Here is a 21,306-nt window from a genome sequence, read left to right on the forward strand (position 1 = left end):
AAGCCCCTGGCCAGGTTTGTTTCTTTATGTGCTATTCGGACAACTTCTCTGTATTCCTCCTAGGATATCTGTCCTTGCTTCACTCTCTGTTGGGCTCCTTCTTGTGTCAAAGAGTGTCCAGTAGTACCTTGTTCATCTGTGTAGGCCACCTGGCATCTTTGTCTACCCTCCTCTTTGCTGGGACACATTGCTGTTGGGCTTGGAAGAGGTAATCCTTGAATTACTGACCAGCTTTCTTGGGCCCTTCTTCCCTCCAGGGCTTCATCCCATGGTACTCTCCCTAGCAGATCTCTGAATGTATCAAAATCTGCTGTTTTGAAGTCAAGGGTAGTGAGCTTGCTGCACACCCTTTTTGTCACTTTAACAATCCTGAAGTCCACCATTTCATGGTCACTGCTGGCAAGGCTGGCCTTGAGTTTTACATTCTCCATCAGCCTCACCTTGTTAATTAGAAGAAGGTCCAGCATATCACCTTTCCTTCCTGGAGCAGGAAAGCTGTCATCAGTGCATCCCGGGAACCTCTTGAATTGCTTGTGCACTGCTGTGCTTTCCCTCCAATAGATATTGGGGTGGCCGAAGTCTCCCATGAAGACCAAGGCATGTGAACATGAGGTACTCCTATTTGTTCATAGAGGGCCTCATCCTCTGTTCTTGGTAAGGTGGCAGTGGGAGCAGACTCCCACTATAGCATCACCTGTCCTTGCCTTAAATTCTGACCCACAAGCTTTCAGTCATCCATCCCAGGGCAACAGCCCCTCCTCATCAGAGGAGCTGTCAGAGGCAGTTTACTTCTTCAATAGGTATTAACAAAACCTATCTCAAAATATCAGATCCTATGAAAATTTTGCATAAATAACATGTATTAAAATTATTTTTTTCTGTTCCTTTTTCCTTTGTGCTCTCTCTTCAGCACACAAAACCTCAGCTACAGTGGATAATCTTCACCAAATCTGAAATTATTTAGTAATTTCTAAACACGTACATACACAAGAGCACTAGAGAGAGCTTCAGAAAAAAGGGACAGGCCATCAAGGCTGACCTGAAGGAAAGTATTCAGATTTTAACAAAATATGATAGGGGAAACACTTCATATCATATGGAGGTTTTGAAAGAGGAGGGAAGGTATTTTTGTTTCAAACTTGAGTAATCAGAAAACAAAGGACATGCTTTAGAGCATGCAACAGGTACTTCTGTGGCAAATAGACAGCACCTTCAGATTTGATTACATAAAGTTTATTTGCTCCTTTTAAATTGTTTTAATGAAAACCTTTACACATAAAGCAACAGATTACACTATTTCCTATAAAGCTGTCAAGATAATTACTGCTTGCCAGTAAAAATCAAATTTAAATTATCCAAGCCCTACAGGAATTCTATGTACTCATATAACTTGAATCATGCCACTAAATCCTCTGCTTGGCAAAGTCATTACATGAAGAGTCCTTTCAAGAACGTCAAGGTCCAGTAAGCTGCACAAGACATTTATCAAAGTAAATCAGGCAATGGTCTATAAGAGGAGTTAGAATTCCCTTTTAAAGGCAACATAAGCAGGCAACAATTCAGTTTAGTTGAGATCAAGGGTCTCATACAGGCAACGAAGAAAGAAAAGTAGTACACAATGACTATAAAAGCTGCTGAGTTTTCTGCAAAAACAAAACAAAAGAAAACAGCCACATAAAAAACACCAGCTATTTTAGAGGGAACAGACATTCAGGTCCTCAGGCATGTAGTGTAAAAAATCTAAACCATGTTTGCATTTGTTCTTTACAGATTGCTATTCTAGTATCTTGGGCAGCAAGGACTAGTTCTTAGAAATCAGGAAAGAAACAGTGGTTGAAGAGAAAGGAAAAGTGATGGGAAGGACAGTACTTATTTTGGTTAGTAAACAGTGACTCCTGAGTCACAGATGGGACAAAATTTGGAACAGCATTTGCAGTGGGTATCAGCAGAATGCAGCAGCAAATGTAACCATGTCTCTGTCTGGTCAGACAATGAGATAAACACATATTGCCAGGTAGTTGTGAGGTTCCTGTGGCCTCTAGCTTTTCAGTCTTTGTGATACATAGAATACATAGAATACATAGAATGAACCAGGTTGGAAGAGACCTTCAAGATCATCGCGTCCAACCCATCAACCAATCCAACTCCGCCCAAGCAACTAACCCACAGCACCAAGTACCCCGTCAAGTCTTCTCCTAAAAACCTCCAGTGATGGTGACTCCACCACCTCCCCAGGCAGCCCATTCCAATGTGCAATCACTCTTTCTGTATAGAACTTTTTTCTAACATCCAGCCTGTATCTCCCCTGGCGCAGCCTGAGACTGTGTCCTCTTGTTCTGGTACTGCTTGCCTGGGAGAAGAGACCAACATCCGTCTGTCTACAACCTCCCTTCAGGTAGTTGTACAGTGGGAACTGTTGGAGCATTGTTCACACCATGAATCTGACCCAAAGAACAAAGTCAGAACAGTATCGGTGAACAATTATTGTAATGTATAAAAAAGCTCAGGTGAAACAAACACTATTTTATTGGTATTCTATAAACACTACAGTGCAATTAATACATTTTCAAATGGAAAGTAATAACACCACCACAAATTTTGCAGTCAGCTTCACTGAAAGAAGAATGGAATCCACCAAATATCTTTCAGCCATCTCAATGAGAATGTAGGACCACTGAGAACTGCAACTTACTCACAGCTCTAAAATAAGCAGTATAAAACCCCTAAGGCTTCTGAGAATTACTAAACTACTATAGCATTCCTTGGTATTATTAAATACTAATATAATTAAACAATAATTAGACAAAAAAGAAAGGACTAGAAGATTTCAGTTACAAGGTACAACTATTTCTAGCATGAATAATAAAAGAAGGCTAGTGTTGTCAGGAATAATAACTGAAAGCACAGAAAAACTGTACATAAATACTTGGATAAAACATACGTATAATTAAAGTAGTAAAGGCAACACATAAACCCCATAAAAATCCTTGAAAGTATTCAAGGATGTTTAAATAAAATAAATAGAATTGATCACTTTTTATTCCTATCTAGGGGCAACTCCTTATCTGCCTGTCTGAATCCAGCCGACCCACCTGAGCAAATAGTCTCCTACCAAATGTAGATGCATGTATCAATAATGATGGAATACAGACTTCAATTTACAATTTTCCATAGGAATCAATTACACTTATTAATTATGCTTTGTTTTTCAAAGTTAGGCTAAAAGATTTATAGAATTATTCTGAGGAGGAAAAAGCAAATTATAGAGAGGTTTTTGCATTCCAGGATGGCAAAACATTATCACAGGATCACAGGATGTTAGGGGTTGGAAGGGACCTCTGGATATCGAGTCTGACCCCCCTGTCAGAGTAGGACCATAGAATCAGAACACAGGTTACACAGAAACACATCCAGATGGGTTCTGAAAGTCTCCAGAGAAGGAGAATCCACAGCCTTTCTGGGAAGCCTGATCCAGTGCTCCATGACCCTCACAGTGAAGAAGTTCCTCCTCATGCTGAGGTGGAACCTCCTGCGTTGTAGTTTATATCCATTTCCCCTTGTCCTATCACAGGGTGCAATTGAGAAGAGCCTGTCCCCTCCCTCTTGACACCCAGCCCTCAGGTATTAATAAACATTTATTAAATCCCCTCTCAGTCTTCTCCAGACTAAAAAGCCCCAGGTCTCTCAGCCGGTCCTCACAGGGCATGTGCTTCAGTCCCTTAATCATACTGGTAGCTCTCTGTTGGACTCTCTTGAGTAGATCTCTGTCCCTCTTATATTTACACAACATCTCACTGATGGAAAAAAAGAAGCACAAAACCTATATTTTTTCAATTCTTTCAATGATGTTAAATGTCAGAAAGTAAAATCACAACACATTAACAACTGATTCAGTAACTTATCAAAACCAATTGTATAAAGTCTTGTGAAAATGAAAGATTATTCATACCACAACTAATAGCTAAAATAGCACAACTTTATAACAGACACAGTACCTTCAATCAACAGCTCTTGTCCATGACTGCCCAACAACGTTCGGGATAGGAAAGGGGCAAAGTCGACAAAAATTTCTCGTAAGAGAGGGGCCACCTTTTCTAAAGCTCTTTCAAGCTTTGCAGTGATACTGAGGGGAAAAAAAGAGAGACTTTGTTTAGAAGGATATTTAACAGTAAAAGTTAAATGATGTCAAATCATTCCTGTTTTTTGAAGTTGCTTCTTTAGACAAGAGGATGGTCATAATTTGATTAAACTTTACAGTGTTTAAATGGCATTAAGTAAATGCAAATGTCATGTCAGAGTCAGCAGCACATCAGCCTCAAATTCTACAGCATTTACAGAGTACACAAGAACAAGTAAAACTTTTGTTCCCATTTTCAAACATGGTAAGGGTGTCAGATATTTAAGCATAAGTCTATTTCAGCTGTCTCAGTTTATAGGCATCTCATTGTTTTATACACATTTGAAATCCTGAAAAGAGAAGTTTTTATTCTCTCAAAGCAATCATAAGTAAGTCCCTTTTTCATTCAAGCATTCAAATAACATCTGGCATTGCAATGCTAGATGAGGGAGTATAGGAGGAAGTGGACTAGCACGGTTATCCAAAAAAATCAGTTGTGGGTGCTTTTTTTGTGGTGTGGTTTTATTGTGTTTTGTTTTCTTTTTTTTTCCCCCCAACTTTGAGGGAACATATTAGTTAAATTAGTATTAGTCATAATCATAGAATGGTCCAGGCAAGAAGGGACCTCCAAAGGTCATCTAGTCCGACCTCCCTGCAGACAGCGGGGACATCCCCAACTAGATGAGGCTGCCCATAGCCTTGTTGAGCCTCACCTTGAATATCTCCAGAGAAGGGGCCTCAACCAACTCCCTGGGCAGCTTGTTCCAGTGTTCCACTAACCTCATTGTAAAGAACTTGTTCCTGATATCCAACCTACATCTGCTCTTCTCTAGTTTGAAGTTCTGTCACTGCAAGCCTTTGTAAACAGACTCTCCCCATCCTTCTTGTAGGCTCCCTTTAGGTACTGGAAGGCTGCTATTAGGTCTCCCTGGAGCCTCCTCTTCTACAGGCTGAAGCCCAGCTCCCTCAGCCTGTCCTTGTAGCAGAGGTGCTCCAACCCCTTGATCACTCTCGTGGCCCTGCTCTGAACCTGCTCCATCAGGTTCATGTCATTCCTCTATTAAGGAGGGCAAACCTGGCCCCCCCTACCCAGTTTGCCTTTGCATTATTACCTCACTCCAGGTAAGGTCTCACCAGAGAAAAGTGTCAGAATCACCTTTCTGGATCTGTTGGCCACACATCTTTTGATGCAGCACAAGATGTGATTTGCCTTCTGGGCTGCAAGTGCACACTGCCTGCTCATATCCAGATTCTCATCTGTCATCACCTCCAAGTCCTCAGTGTTGCTTTCTATCACCTCATCACCCAGTCTGTATTGATAGCAAGGATTGTTCCAGCCCAGGTGCAGAACCCTGTACTTGCTCTCATTGAACCTCGTGAGGTTCACCTGGCCCACCTATCCAGTTTGCCTTTGCATTATTACCTCTCTGCCTACTGAGGTTCCTGGAAGCTTGGAGTGTTCCTTAATTTTCACTTGTACAATGAAAAGAAGTGTGATTTCTGTTTGGTTGTTAAACATCAGAAATAATATTTCTGGTACAAACCTAGCAACAGTATGCAAACACCGGCAGTGTGCCAAGGATTGTACTCCTTAAGAGTCCTTCTTTCTTCTTAAAACTTAATGGAACATAAGACCTGTGCCCTCTGAAACTCTTATGCCAAGATTAAAAAAACCTGCCATGTTATCTCAGGCAAATGAACTATTACTTAAAAACAAAACAGAAATTACATACATATTTTGGTCTATGAAGAATTTTTGCTGTTCCTTTTCAGACTGCTGATGGCTCAAGAGGTTTTTGTTGTGTTTGAATTACGTCACCAAAATATTGGCAATTAAAGGTGTGGTTATAGCACAAAGTTACATTTGCTGACAGAATCTAAGAGGGTGAACACTGGCACTTAAATTTTATACCGAATCTACTATCTATAAACAATACAGGAATGTGGGATTTAAATTCATACTGCACAAAGATCCCTTTATTGTAAAGCTGATATAAATAAATTGGAAGCTTTCCTTCATCAGCTTAAAATTACTGAATTCCTATAGCTTATTTTCTTTCAGGGTCCTGCTTTCCCATTTCAAATTCAGATACTGATTTTCTGATATTCTAAAGGATGGATTCATATCACTAGCCAGCCTTTGTCTTAGATGATTAATTGAAGCGAATTTCACTATGGTAAATCCTCTATTCACTATATACTTGAAATGCAGGCAGTCACCCACATTTCTTAGAATTTCACCTGCATAGCTTAGAGTTTTACATTTGTAATATGCATCTACCCCAAGCTTTTGCTGCTAGAGATAAAAGGACTACTTCATTAACCTAGACTTCTCTGAACCACATTTTTAAAAATGCTTTGACCATAAATTTGTTTAGAAGGCCTGATTATAGAGTGCATTTACATCTGAAACTTTACGTACAATAGAAAAAAAAAAATCAAGTTAAAAACTTTAAAACTTTTTAGATTAAAATAAATTTTGATTTAAGAAACAAGTGAAATGGATAGCTGATGGATGGATATTCTGTGAAAATGTGAGAAAATAATTTAGCACTGTTGAAAAAGGCAGATCAAAGGACAGAAATTAATATTTCTATCAAAAAGAAAGAACAAAAAGGTTCCTTTTTTCTTCATACAAATCCCTGGTGCGTTAACATTTTGAATACTGACTGAAGTTCTGGTCCTCAAAAAGAACAAACAGAATTAAGAAAAAAAACATACATACAGAACCCCCCAAACATGCCTGTAGGGAAGCAGGTAGCACATCTGCAGCTTTTCCTGTCCATACACATGCACACAGAGCAGCAAATGAGAGACTGATCTGATTCTACAGCTGTTTCTAACATCCATTATACCTTGCAATGCATCTTGCAATCATTAGGGGACTCCCTGTGGAGATTAATGTAAGCAGTTTTCATGACTGAACTAAGGGTGTTTCTTGTTTGGTTGGTTTGGTTTTTGCTGTTTGTTTTTTTTTCTTAATGAAAACACAGTAATTTATAATCTCATACAGGCTGAAGCACAATGAATTCAAAGTGAGAAGACAGAAAGTTGTCTTTTATAAAGTTTTAATTGTTTCTTGGGAGAGGGCAGAAAAAGGTAAAAAGACCAAAAGACATTTCTTAAGCTAACTATCTACATTTCTGATACTGTGCTCAACATAGGGTTTTTCAGTTGCTAATTTCAGTTGCTATTCAGATTACAACTGCTTCTGAGTTCAAATTCTGAATTCAGAATTCAGAACTGAAGTTTTTATTTGACTCCAGGACAAAAAAATTCTCAAAATATTTGTGAAAAAATAGGAATATTGGATTGGTTAAAATAGCTGAAAAACACTGATTTGTGATTCAGTTTCCTTTTAGCATACTTTAATACCTGAATTTCAAAAAAAATATTTCATCCTTATCAAAGCACTATCCCAACACATGAAAAAGACAAGAAGCAAAAGAAGTGGATTAATTGCATCACATGTTCTCTCTTTGACCACTTGCACCTTTTAGGAGTGCAGCCAACAGCCCTCACACTCTCAGCCTGGGCTTGCAGAGTATTAAATCACTGAAGCATCAATGCCTTTTTTTTTTTTTTTTTACAGGTTATATAGGGCCCTTGATTTAAGTTTATTTACCATCTAGTTCATTTCAGGGGATGAAATTCTCTTGTTCATGAGCTTGGTTGCTATTTCCACTCCCATTTTCTTAAAACCATATCTTGATGTGCTATGCCAACTACAGGATGCTTAGTATACACTGCGTCCCCATTTTAGGGCAGACAGGTATGACCTTGAAAAGGTCAAAAAATTGTCTCTGAAGTGTGCTGTGGCACAGCTGAATGCTTTTATAAAATAATAACCTATTACACAAAGATATTTAACTGCAATTTCAGAGGGCACTTTCACACTTGTCAGTCAGTGTAAGAGTAGTATTGGGTATCCCGTGGCATGAGACTCCTGCGACACCAAATCAGGTCTGGTGCACAAATACACATCTGGCTTTCTCCTCTCCAGCTGAAACAGGGTTTGTTTGGTCAGAAGAGGTTGTGGCTCTCTTTCAACTTGCTATTGCTCCATTGCTAAGTTTTGCTTACATTCCAATCCTTATTGCCATTATTGAATGATGCAAAAGGTTGATCAACTCAAAAACTACTTTTAATTAAGTTTTAGTATTTGATATAGTTTGAACACTTTTCATTGAAGTGTTATTTTAGTATGTACATTCTTAGTACTAAAAAATTAACAAATATACACAGTATTATATGAGTAACTACAACAATGCTCATTAAAGGAGGTAAAATGCATTTTAAAAAGTATTTTTTTCACTACTTTGAATGTATGACATTGTCATGAGAGGAAATATCATAATTAGTATTAAAAAACAGAACTTGTGTACCTCATGTTTTCAGCTGAATCCTCTGGCATTGGAGCAACAGTTTGGACAGCTGGGAGATTTTTGCTGGTAGCACCATTCACAAAGCTGGATGACGAAGAGGAAGAAGAAGATCCTGAGTCTACTGCACCTGTCCCCCAAAAAATACAGGTCTAAATTCAGTCTGAAGAAACATAACTTTTAGAGATTTTTAATACAATCCTTGTCTTGTTCTTCTAATTTTAAATAAGGAAATAATGTTATTACCAAACAATTAAAACCATTCCATATGATTATCACAGAAATTAGGGCTTTATTTTGCTAGTATAACAATAAAAAGTTTAAAAAGCTATTGAAAGTCAGGCAAAACAAATCCTTACCTCATTTTCATCATTCTCAAATTACATTCCAAAGCTGAAAACATTTTTACATCATCCTTTAAAGCAAGATCTTTCTAAAACAAAGGTGCATTTAAGATAAGCTTGAGTTGAAACCAGAAGTTTAACTAATATTTTAAAACATATCTATATACTTGACTGCCCAGTTAGAACTATGGGCAGGAAATAAAATATGAACTAAAAAATGTCACAAGAAGATAGAAAAGGCATATTCTTTCATGAAGCAGTAAGGGAAACAAGTATGTGAGGAGTATAAAGACTCAAATGATAGTTTTTCTGTTTTTTTCCTTTAGTTGAGAAGAATTTTAAGGTCTCAAACCAGGGAGGGCAGTGGGGGTATCATTTCAGTAAGTTGTGAACAGCTACCCAGAAAACAGATGCAGACAGAACATACATTTATACTTTAAGTGGTCTGGGTCAAAGCTAAGGGCTAAACTTAGACTCTAAATGCCAATCTATCATGTTTGCTGAAACGACACTGGGAGTTCAGCCTCTCTGATGCAAACCAGCAAAGGCTCAGAATGGCCATGCTCAGTTGTGAGAGCACCTTGATAAATGCCCTCCCTGCTCCACTACACAGTCCTTGTGCAATGCATCATTGCAAGAGCGGTAGAAACAAACGCCCTTGTAGTCAGGAGTTCAAAGCCTGAGGGACTGCAGTGCTACCAAAGGTGAAGACAATAGGCGAGGGTTATCCAAGTTAGAAAGGAGGGTTGGAGAACCTCCTTTTAGAGATCAATGAAAGTACTCTAGTAACTGTTTTTAAAATGATAACTGGAAAGTCCTTATTGCTGGCCAGTTTTAGCACCTGATATATCACTGCCCTTTACATTGCATAATTAGAGATTATTTGTCAGCTTCCTGAGAAGCTGCACAAAGCATTTATGGTTTCATAACTCTTTAAGCAGAGAGCTGACAGTGAAGTGAAGGCTAAATGCTGGTTATAGGGAGAAATTCCCTGGCATCAGTGATGATTATTATTTATTTATTATGATTTTTTAAAAAATAATTTTTACTGATAAAAAAAAATCAGGTAAAGATCAGAAATCTGACTCTCTCTCATTAAAGCCAGCATACCTAAATGCAGAAGGATTTGCTGAACTTGTTGGCACTAGAGTAACTACTGAGGTTCTGGATTTAGACTACAAACTGACTTAACCTCCTGTTTTAATAACATGAGTGGGAGGTGGCTTACACTGTGGATTCTGACTGGGACTAAATACAAATTGCAAATGTACCCAAACATGCTGAGAAGAAAACACAAAAATATAAGGTGGGCTATCTCTCCTAGCCTAGGAATCACAACAACTGGCTGGGAATAAGGTAGTTTAAAAAATATTAAGGCCTTATACTTATGTGTATATATGTGTGTGCATGTATTAATATTATTTACATATTTGTAGTCACATATACATAGATAATAATTTTTTATTGCTTCTTCCCTTTTCCTTCCAAAGTCAAATTTTCTTCATTAGAGTTGTCTAAAAATGCAGTTGCAAAGTTGTTTAACCAGCTAGGCTCCCAGAAGAGAAGGTGAAACAGACCTAAAACTACTGGATTAACATAAAAGTGAGAATCAGGATACGAACGACAGAAATCCAATCTAAAACCTATAAAAGCAGTTTCTTACCAAAAAAACAAATGAAGGAAGAAAACCTGTCTCCCAAAAGATACATCCAAAGCACTAAAAGGACTTCAGTAACATACATCTCATTACATTGTGACAGTGACATTAACTACGACAACAATGGCACATGGAATGTAAACATTGACAGCAATCCACAAATAACTGAAAAAAACATCCTCTCACAAAAGCTGAGCACAGAATATATCTCAATGATAAAACTGTATTTCTAGAGTATCTGTAAAAACAATGTAAATAGGTTTGGGGAGACATCTAGTGTTCCTAAAAAAACTGTATACTCTTTCTGTTTTATCATATTAAAAAAAAATGCTGTTCAATCAAATTCCATACACTACTCTAAAATTAATATGAAGATCAATAATTTCACAGACTACAAGCATATAAACCAGAAAGTATCCAGATACTTTCTGCTATATCTCAAAATCTGAGATAGATCATCAGTGTTTGAACTACTGCAGGATAGCTTAATTAAAAATGGCAACATGATAATTTTAATTAAAAATTTACATGTTTTCAATGTGCTAGTGCTTCTTTTTTTTTCCATCAGTAATGTGTTTAGCATTTCTAAAATGTTGATATAAAATTCAAATATTGAAAAAGGTTGGAGGGGAAGGCATTTTCAAACGATTTCTTCTGAGAATTCCTCACTACAGCTCATTCAGATGAATTCAAGCATAAAAGGCTTTACTAAAGAAGTTCAGGAGATAACTAGCTCTAATTAAATCTGATATTTGCTGAAATTCAATTGAATAAATATTCTTCTTTTAAGCAAGCTAATCCATAAACTAGGAGACAAAAACAGCTCTATTGAAGGGGAAACAAAAAATGGAGTTATAAGATCCACCACCAAAAAACAGCCTTTAAACCCCAGTGAATGGACCATGGTGCGTTAAAATAGTGTCCTATACTAAGAACAGTATCTGGAATTTACTGATTTTTAAATGCAATTACTTACAAAGAAGGGCTAATATATTCCAGACAAAACAGTTCAGATCTTTAATGAGTGAGAAGACTGAAAAGCTTACATTATTCAGTAACTCTTGGAAAACAAGGTTTCCAATGAAGGATATTTTTTGTATGACATAAGAGTACCTAAAATGAAATCCATTCAGGATTAACAGAAGTGGCTAGACAAATGGAACTGTTCATAGGAGTGGTAGCATTATTCAAGGCATTCATTCCTCCAATCTGCCTCAGGAGAAATAGAATTTAAGATTTTTATTTTTGTTTTAATCCTTAGAAAAATCAAAATTCAATTACCAGGTATTAATTGTAATCTGCAAAAGGAAAGAAGAAACAGTGAGTGTGCCTTCACATTATTCCATGAAGTAGAATGATGCCAAAAGTTTCCCCCTCCATTTTATGCAATCCCAGGGATATTTTAACTTTCTCAACCCTTGACTGAAGTTGTGATATCCTTGAAAAGAGCTCTTCTCTCAAGTGCTTTTGCTTGTTTTACAAAGAAAAGACTGTAGCCAGACATTTCAAAGGAGTTTAAGTAAACATCAGTTGCTCTTGGCAGGGATTAATTTCTGAATGAAAAACCACAGTCTCCATGGTCAACTGGCTCCTTCATGATAGATAATGTCATCATTAAATGATAAAAAAACCCCACAAAGGTCTTGTGCTCCTTCTAGAGGTAGTCCTGTTAAGACAGGACTACAGTTAAATTACGTAGGTTCTTTGGGAAAAAAAAAAAAATCTTACAAAAAGGCATAGCATAATTCTTATTGACAAATAGTAAACTGCCCAAAATACTAATTCTCCGCAATCTACAGTATATTTATTAAGTAGTTTGTTGTCTTTACTTTCTCTGATACATAATTGGTATATATCATATAAACATCCTCTACTGCAGAGCACTGGAGAAGTTTGCTCATTTCAATCTAAACTACACTTAGAAAACAATATTAAAGCTATTTATTCACTTACTTAAGGCTTTGCAAGTCCAATGTGCACTATCAATGATTATAAAATTGCACCAAGAGAAAACATTGGCTCTGACAAAGGCCACGATTTAATCTTTCCAGATTTTTATTTTAGAAGTACAGAAAACATAACAAAAAAAGATAGGTGATTAAAAACCAAAATGCCACTAAAAGTGACAAAACAAAAAACAAACAAGAAATAATGAGTGCCACAAAAATATTTAAGGACAATACCTGTTGTATTAATCATACTTTTTGGTGTTGCTCCTGTTGCTGCAAATATATTAGGCGTACTACCCGGTGGCAGTCCACTCCCAGCTGTCGCAGCTCCCACCGTGGTAACAGCCAGACTACCTGGAGGGGGCTTCTTTACTGGCACAACCACACTCCTGTGGAAAAAGAAACAGCAGTTTACTAGAACTGCACAATGGAGTCAGTGAGAGTTTTTGTTTATGATGAGATAATGTTGTGTAGAATAGAATAGAATAGAATAGAACAAACCAGCAGTGCTGAGGAACACATAGAAGTGTCAGTTTTCCTAGCCTTTCTGAAATAGGGTATATGAATGGACGCCATACTCCTATCTTTTGACTGCAGCCTCACGTGGCTCTGAGATATTTAATTTGTCTTTCAGTGCCCACATAGTGAAAGACCATAGCACTTCAGTGATATTTTGTGAACACCACTGCCACCTGTGCTTTAGATTTGCCAATAAAATGCTGTGTTGGAAATGACAGCAGCATACTGGCAGTCTATGCGCATGCAGTCTTACTGAGTATGTTAACTTGTTGATGTTACTGAAGTTACCCAAGATGGCAATTATTTTGCCAGTCATCTGAATATAGTAGTTGATTCTTCAGCACCATGCATATACTAGTCTTCCAGCTATAGTTGACTAGCAAACAATTTTGCACTCAGGCTTCTAGAAGACTTTCATACACATTTAAATAAGCAACACATCATTTAAATTGAAGACCTAAAATGCAACACAGTATTGCTTTCACAATACTGCTATAACATCCATTTAAAAACAAGGTTTAAATAGCAGTCTTGAGAATTTGAAGCTTCTGAGAAGAGAACAGGCCTTTTATACAAAGAAAATCTGACATATCATTGTCTACATATAGATAACACTGTCTTCAAACAAACCTATTTCTATCTAAACTTAAAACACTTAAAAAACCTTGAAACTAAAAGACTTGCTCTGCATGTCAAAAAGAAGAAAAAATATTATACAGACATTTAATTAATACTTTTTTCAACACTGGACAGCTCTTATAGTGTGGACTATTCACATTTTTCCACTTCATATTTCCATTTTTCTGTAAAAAACTGCTCCTAACAAGTCTATTTCAGTAGAAAACTTCTGTGGAAAAATAGGAAAAACAAACTTGCAAAAAATGTTTTTAATGTTGAGATACAGATTTGCATCATCATACATCTATTTCCCCATTAAGCAGATGCATTTTTCTTTAAAATTAATTATTGTGATCAAATAAAAACCATGCAAATGCAACTATTTAGGGGCATAAGGCCACATTTTGCTCTAGAAGTTCCTTTATTAATTATTTTCTTGTATTTCTGTGTAAGTAAGAAGGAGCAAAAGATGCAGAACTTTTTTTTTTTACAGTAATGTAGTTTCTTCATATATGTCTAAATCCCCAGTCTCCCCAGATTGTATAGACTGGTGATGCAAATTGTATTGGTGAAGCCACTGTGAGAATTATACAAAGTGTTAGTTTTTCGGATGTCCTCTTATGTGATGAAACTGCTCAAAAGAATCTGTAAGCAATTATTTTCCCCACTCTTTTAAGAGGGTTACCAGTGCCAGCTCATGTTTCTGCATTCTGAACAACAGTTTTGCCACCACCCTGAAGCATGTACTATTAGAAAGGCAATTTGAGGCATATTGATGGTTTTCTGTCTCCTTCCATTGACATTAGGAGAAGATGAGTTTGCACAATGCGATAGCTATTGATTAAGATGTGACCCTAAAATAACTGCTTTTGTCTGTAGTTAATAATCTCTTGCAATTGTTGCTGATATGAAGTGTTTACATAGGAGCAGCTACAGGTGAATAAAGCCAGGTCTACATGGGTTAGATTGATCTGCTCCATCGCAACATGTAATTTCCTAAAATTAGCTCTTACACACGAAGACCTCTAGGGTCTATTAATACTTCAGTCAAACACTTGAGATATGTTTTTACAGGATCACTGAATAAGTACACAAGAGTGATGTCCCTCTAGTGCCATAGAAACACAAGAAGAAATTAGGACTTGTACCTTAAGTGGAAACATGTCCCAATTACATTACTATCATTACCTACAGCATCTTTGCAGAGAACTGCAATAGGAGGGCATCACGATCAGGTTATAAAAGCTACAGATGTGTGCAGCTTCACAAGATAACCACACCTTGGAGGCAAAAGCAGTGAACTCTCAGAGATTCACAGAAGTGGGAAAGGACAGAAAGGCTATTGGCAGCTCCATAAGAATAAAAAAAAGGCACATGCAAAACCTAAAAACCATTGCCAGCCCATGAAGAACCTAGGAAATGTGAGGAAGGCTAGACAGGTGGCATCCCATGCTCTCCGTGCAATTGCAGCAGATCCTAGTTTTAGTTTGGGTTTTAAGTAAAATATTTTCTTCCTTCCTATAAAGTCTGGTATTGGTATCTGCTGAATTGCTGATAAAGCTGCTGCAGAAGTATCTGCTATCTTCCTGCTACTTTTCCAAAGATGATGCTAAATTCAAGGTCTCCTTCCTTACTTTCAGACACTCGGTGTTCTTTCAGAGTATTCAAAAGATCACTTAATTTACCATAACAAAGACCACATATGTCAATCATAGAACAGTTTGGTTTGAAAGGGACCTTTAAAGGTCATTTAATCCAACACCTAAATGCACTATCCCCCTCTAAAAGCAAAGAGTCTTTTCTTAAGAGTGCAGTTTAAGACTGAAATTCATCTCCCACAGCAAGAAAGGACAATCCTGCCCAGATCCCACAAGTACATATGTGGGATGTTCTACATATGGGTGATATTCTTCTGCAGGTCTAAATACAGACATTATTTATCCTTATAAATAAATTGTTGCTAAATTACAAATTATAAAGAAACATCATGAGTGTCATACATTGAGTTTTAATCCGCTGCTATTCATACCATCCTCCCTCTTTCTACCATAAGAATAGGCAAAATCAGCGAGACATTATCATCCCAGTCTGAGAGAAATGGCAGTTTTATGACATGTCATACATGGTGACCTTGTCAAAATGTCTCATTCCTACTGATAAAACAAAATACAGCAAGTGAATACAGAATGACACCCAGCAGAAGGAGACTGAAAAACTGGAAGAACACCACAATAGAATGGTCAAAAATGCGCAAAACAATCAGAGGAACAGCAGAACAAGAAAGGTGAAAGAAGATGCCTGACTGCTTTCAAGTAAAAAAAAAACCCTCAACCAATCAAACCACTCTAACAGCTCACACATTGAAAATAGGGAAATCAAACCAAATCAGATTCATGAAAGAAATCTATCTATTTACCTGAGCACAATATGAATGGAGGAAAGAATTTAATGTGATAGATGCATTACATGTATCTGTCAGGAATCACGTGTTTCTTTCTAGGAATCAGGTATTTCTTTCCATCATTTTAGTTTAGGCCTCATTTTATACAGTGTATTTCAAAATGTTCCAAACTGGTCCACATATTTCTGAATCACATTGTATTGGTCTGACATGATCCCTGATGATATAGTCAGCAAAAGCTTAGCAGCAATTTGCTGCAGCAACTGATTTTATTTCTCTGTTCATTGGGTAGTTTACAATTCTAAAGAGAATTGTGACTACCAACTACTATTCTGTTACTCCAAGTGTCCTTTCCAAATTATAAACCTAGGACTTAAGTGCTAGGAATTCCTATCATGCTTAAGATGATGTTGTTGGTTCAGCCTTCATACTATTTATGTATTGTTGGTTCATTAGTTACCTTCAGCAAATAGCTACAAGATTCTGCTGGGCTTTAAAAATTAACATTAAGTAATTAGATAGAAAATAATACCATCAGCATGTTGAACCACAAAAAGAGGATGATGGTGATGGAAAAAAAAAAAAAGAAGAAAAAAAAAAGAAATAGTTTCTCAACTTAAGTTTCCTTAAAATTTAGCTACCTAGGGCTGGTGACAGACAAATCGGGTTAAGCAGCACAGAATCACTGTGGTTGGAACAGACTCATAGGATCATGGAGTCCAACCACATTATGTATCTCTTATCTGTTTTAAAATTTAAAGGCCTTCCAACCTCATCAGTCTGATCAATCAAGAGGTCAGAGTTACATCTCTAATAGTGGATGTCTTTTCCTACCTATCCGAGCAGTGGCAATTAAATTAGAATCACTTTACCCTCTTCTAGGATATGTGACACCTCTTAAGGCTCTTGCTCCTTTCCTCAACACATAGCAGCAGAAAGCTTGAGGATTTTCAAGAAGTGCTCTTCAAAAAAGCAGTACAGACTTCAGGCAAATTTTTCACAGAAGCACTCTGTATCAAACAGCAATCTCTGCCAGACATTTCTGAAGAAATCACAGTAGAAAACTGGGAGCAATCTATCTGCTGTGTTAGATGTTGCATTATTCCCATAATTAGATTAATTTGACCTCTGAAAAGAAAGCCTATAATTTCTTCTCTGAAAGTTACTAATATGTACGTGTCCAGTCCTTTATAAAACATGTCTGTTGCTGATTATCCAGTGCCCATTCACAAGTCCACAAACTACTGATACTCAGAGTAATGGGGGATGAAATGATGAAGTACAGGCAGCACCTGTAACTGTCTCTTCTTGGTTCATGAGAAAGGTGCTGTTTTCTTTTTCTCCAAATACTTTCCATTACGAACTTTACAAAGTAGTATTTTCTGTTGGGAGAAGACTAAAATATTTATTCATAAGTCAGTTTTATGAAGTTTTCAGGAAAATCAAATCTATTTTTCAGCAATTATATTTTGGAGAATTTAATGCTTCTGACAGGAATATAATCTCCTAATTTAACTATTTTATTTCAATGACTCCATAAACTAGTGCATAACAATGATCTCCCAAATGGTGGGCAATAATACAACAGATTGACATTGAATCTCTAGAGTCCTCAGTGCATCTTCTCTCACAGTTCTTTTCTTTTTCCCATTCTGTCAGTCAGTATTAAAAAAAAAAAGGTAACAGTTAATTCCATTAAAACTCTAAGCAGTCCTCCTAGAGACTATATAGAGAAAAGATACTAAGCTTACTTTCTGAAGAACTTCTTTCACTATACTAACTGGAATGTAGCATTTCTGATTGAATTTCACAAGATATCCAACTTTTCTAGCACATGAATACCTTTAAACTTGGCTCCAAGAACCTTCTATGGGAGAAAAATCCAATACAAAACCAAGACTACAGTACTTCAGAAGTGTATACTTCAAAATATTTAAAACATGCCTGTAAAGACTTCAGTGAGGATGCAAACTATGTAAGCCCATAATGTTCCAATTCATGAAGTGATAATGGATAAAGAGGGAGTAAGATATTTAATAGCTGATCTCGCTTCCAAGAACTCTCGCTTTTCTGCTTGTGCAAGCATGCCTTCCATTGAAATAATTCTGCTATGTACTGAAAATGAATGTAAATTGCTTTGCTTTGAAAAAAAAGATAAATGAGACACAAACCCACAAGCAGTCTCAATTTTTATAATTGCAACCCTCTAAATATTCTGTACTAGAAAAAAAGTAGACTGGAACAAACCTAAGCTTCACAATGCAGTACCTGGTAGAATCACAAATAAACTCACAAACGTTAATGGTCTGGGTTGCATTTAGTGGGACAAATGTAAATTGACAAAACCAAAACAAAAACAGAGAGAAGAAATCCCCAAACCCTAAAAATCAATAGCAGGGACTGATTTTTGTCAGACAAAAGATGAGAAGGCAAAAAGGAATTACTGGAGAGTTATGCTCCATTAGTTGCATATCTAGGTGAAATAACCCTTAGTGTTTTCTTCTAAAAATGTCATCCTGGATGCCATTTTCAAAGAATTCAGTCTGATGTTAAAAGACATGTCATAACTTTGAGGATCCAGGCTCCAGTGTCCCAGAAATCTGTTTATATAGCTCATAATGTAATTACAGCTACCTTAAGACAGATGAGGCAGAAGGCAGCAATATATTGAAAACTAATTGAAAAATGCAGTTGTCCAGAAGCACTTGTGGGGAAGAGGTCTCTGAAAAGCTGCTCAAAGCTTCAGAGTTTGAAGTGAAATTTTTGATGTTGTCACTCTCAATCTATTGAAGAGCTGACAGACAATCAAACCCGTCTGGCTGGCTGGCAGCTCATTTTGCTGGCAGGTGGCAAACAATTAGACACACCAATTTGTGCCTCCTGATGACATTAAAGCATGAAACTAAGTTGTATGCAGGGCCTAGTGATTTGTGTGAAAGCATTTCAAAAATAATACTCTTTGCCGTGGCAACTCATTTCAGACTGCCACCTCCCATTACGGCTTTGAGCGGTGAAGACGACAGACTTGAGTTACGTGCGGTGCAAGGCCGCTTCTGTTCAATCCGTCATCAGCGCCCCTCGAGACCTCAATCCCCTCCTTTCATCAATATCACCTCATCATTTACATTCGATAGTACTTGAACTGCTGCATACATTAACTACACACAAGTCCTGTTTGATAAAACATGTTGGACACGTTTTCTGCTTTTATGTTTCATTTATAACTGCACAAATTCTATGGAGGAACACACTGTAGCTTATCGCACAATAACTCTTATGATTGTATTAGCAATGTACAATAAAAAGAACGTGCAGAGCAAAACATACCATATTAAATGATAAAACAGAATTCTTAACATCAGCAGAAGCTTTGCTTTATATGGTGTTTACCTGCATCCTGCATCCAAGATCAGCGATTATAGTTCAAGAAACAGCCTTGAAACAACAAAGATACTGATGTTTTTCTACTAATTACTTATTAGGTCAACTCTTCTTTTACAAGGCATTCAGCCATCCAAAACCAAAAACAAAATTAAAAAGTCTAGTCTGACAAGGACTAAGTATCTTTTGAGTGAAGTGAAAAATACATTTCTTTCACCTTGATTTGCTTATAAATATGTGATCACTGTGTATATTGTATAAAAAATGAAACAAAACCTGACAAAATGTTACACTCCATTGCTCATGAATCTCCCTAAGAGAATAAATATGACCAATAGCCACATTGCTCAGTGTAGTATCAAAAGTTGAATAAACTATATCAACAGAAGATCCTAAAGGCATAGTGTTAGCTTTTTAAAAAGGTGCAATGTATACTATTTAACTCTTATTTTATATTTTTAAATGCAATTGTATTTATATGAGCAAGTATGGAAAAACAATCTGGCTCTCATTTTTCCCCCAGTTTTTCAATGATAACTGGGATACACAAAATGTTCATAAACCACCATAAACTAAAATTGCTGCTGCTGTATCAATTATTATTTTAATTAATTCTAGAACTATTTCAATATATTATTCAAGATCCTTTCCCCCTAACACTTGTTTCATCTGCTATTAAAAGTTATAGCATCAGGTTCTCAATCTGCTCCTTCTTTGTAATTGGAAAAAGAAAAGTGACAATACCACCCATTTTCGGCCTCCAAGGATTGCCACAATAGTCAGTTAAGTGCTTTGAAAATATGCAGCCATCTGGGCTAAGAACATTAATATTTTTATGAAGATGCCCATGGTTCAATAACATACATTTAGTTGGAGGGAAGAATAGAATACTTCTTGATCTGCTGGGGTCTGCCTGAACCTGTTAACTCATAGTTGTCAGTTATATTGAAAAGCATGACCTACCTCACACCAAAATCAGATAGCAAAATCATCTATGTAAGAGAAACAAAATATCCCAATAAAATTGATGTAAATGGACCTTATGTTGCCTAACATTATCCATTACCACTTTTTTAGCTGAAGTAGTAAATGCTGCCAAGAGTTGACATGGTACAACATATACTATCAAGATACAAATGCAGCTGTACACTTTATACTGAAGATCACGGCACGACCACCTTTTCAGCAGGCTTAACAGAATAGGAAAAAAGCAAACCACTAAATTCTCTAGCTCTAAACCAAATTTGTTATTAACTTAACATATTAACTAACCTCTACACATGAAACATCTCTCAAATAATTTAAAAATTCTGTATTAGCAACTACTAACAATGATGTTTGAAATGCACAAGTAGTCACACTGCTCCACTAGTGGAGGTGCTCACACTAAATACAGGTTATGGCCAACCCACTGCAGCCCTTTAATTTCAGTGCTTTCTTAAAGCTGTAGTTTAGAAATACAGGATAAAATGGATGTCTTTTATCAGCTTGATGCTAATTTCCCTCTAACACATCTTATGAGGTGATAATTTAATTGTCTAGCATTTTGTAAATTAACAACAATGAAGTATTTTTCTGAATTGATCCAGGCAGAAATTTAGCTGAACAGATTTAAGTAGCCTTTCTGTGACTACATCTAGGTGCTATTAATTCCACACCTAACACAATTTTTTGTACTGCTTGTACAAGAATGCATTCTCAAATATGATGGTTCCTTACAAGAGGATAAGGAAAAGATGTACAGAAAACAAAGTATTTTTCACTTCACATTGAAATCACTCTAACATCAAAACATGCAAACTAATGAACCAAACCCCCAAAACCTCTCTTAATGAAATAGATGCTAAAGAAGATTTCTCTGGAACAGCCCTATGACTTAAAATATTATTAGAAAGGGATAGATTCACAGCTGCTAAAGCACATTTCACTTTTCCTATC

At 36.7% G+C, this 21,306-nt stretch overlaps 1 protein-coding gene across 5 annotated transcripts in view; it reads right to left on the bottom strand.

The window, feature by feature from the left end:
• The window catches only part of NBEA (neurobeachin), a 486,697-nt gene that overhangs the window by 278,572 nt on the left and 186,819 nt on the right, over positions 1-21,306 (bottom strand). For 4 of the 5 annotated variants that reach the window (XM_054164764.1, XM_054164761.1, XM_054164760.1 and 1 more), the window contains 3 exons: positions 12,684-12,838; positions 8,503-8,629; positions 3,996-4,123 (listed from right to left, as the gene is read on the bottom strand). In XM_054164764.1, the coding sequence (XP_054020739.1) occupies positions 3,996-4,123; positions 8,503-8,629; positions 12,684-12,838 (410 nt within the window). The remainder of the gene's footprint in view (positions 1-3,995; positions 4,124-8,502; positions 8,630-12,683; positions 12,839-21,306) is intronic. The other variant, XM_054164763.1, reaches the window with a different exon arrangement.

Source organism: Dryobates pubescens, chromosome 10 (assembly GCF_014839835.1).
Source record: "Dryobates pubescens isolate bDryPub1 chromosome 10, bDryPub1.pri, whole genome shotgun sequence".
NCBI lineage: Eukaryota > Metazoa > Chordata > Aves > Piciformes > Picidae > Dryobates > Dryobates pubescens.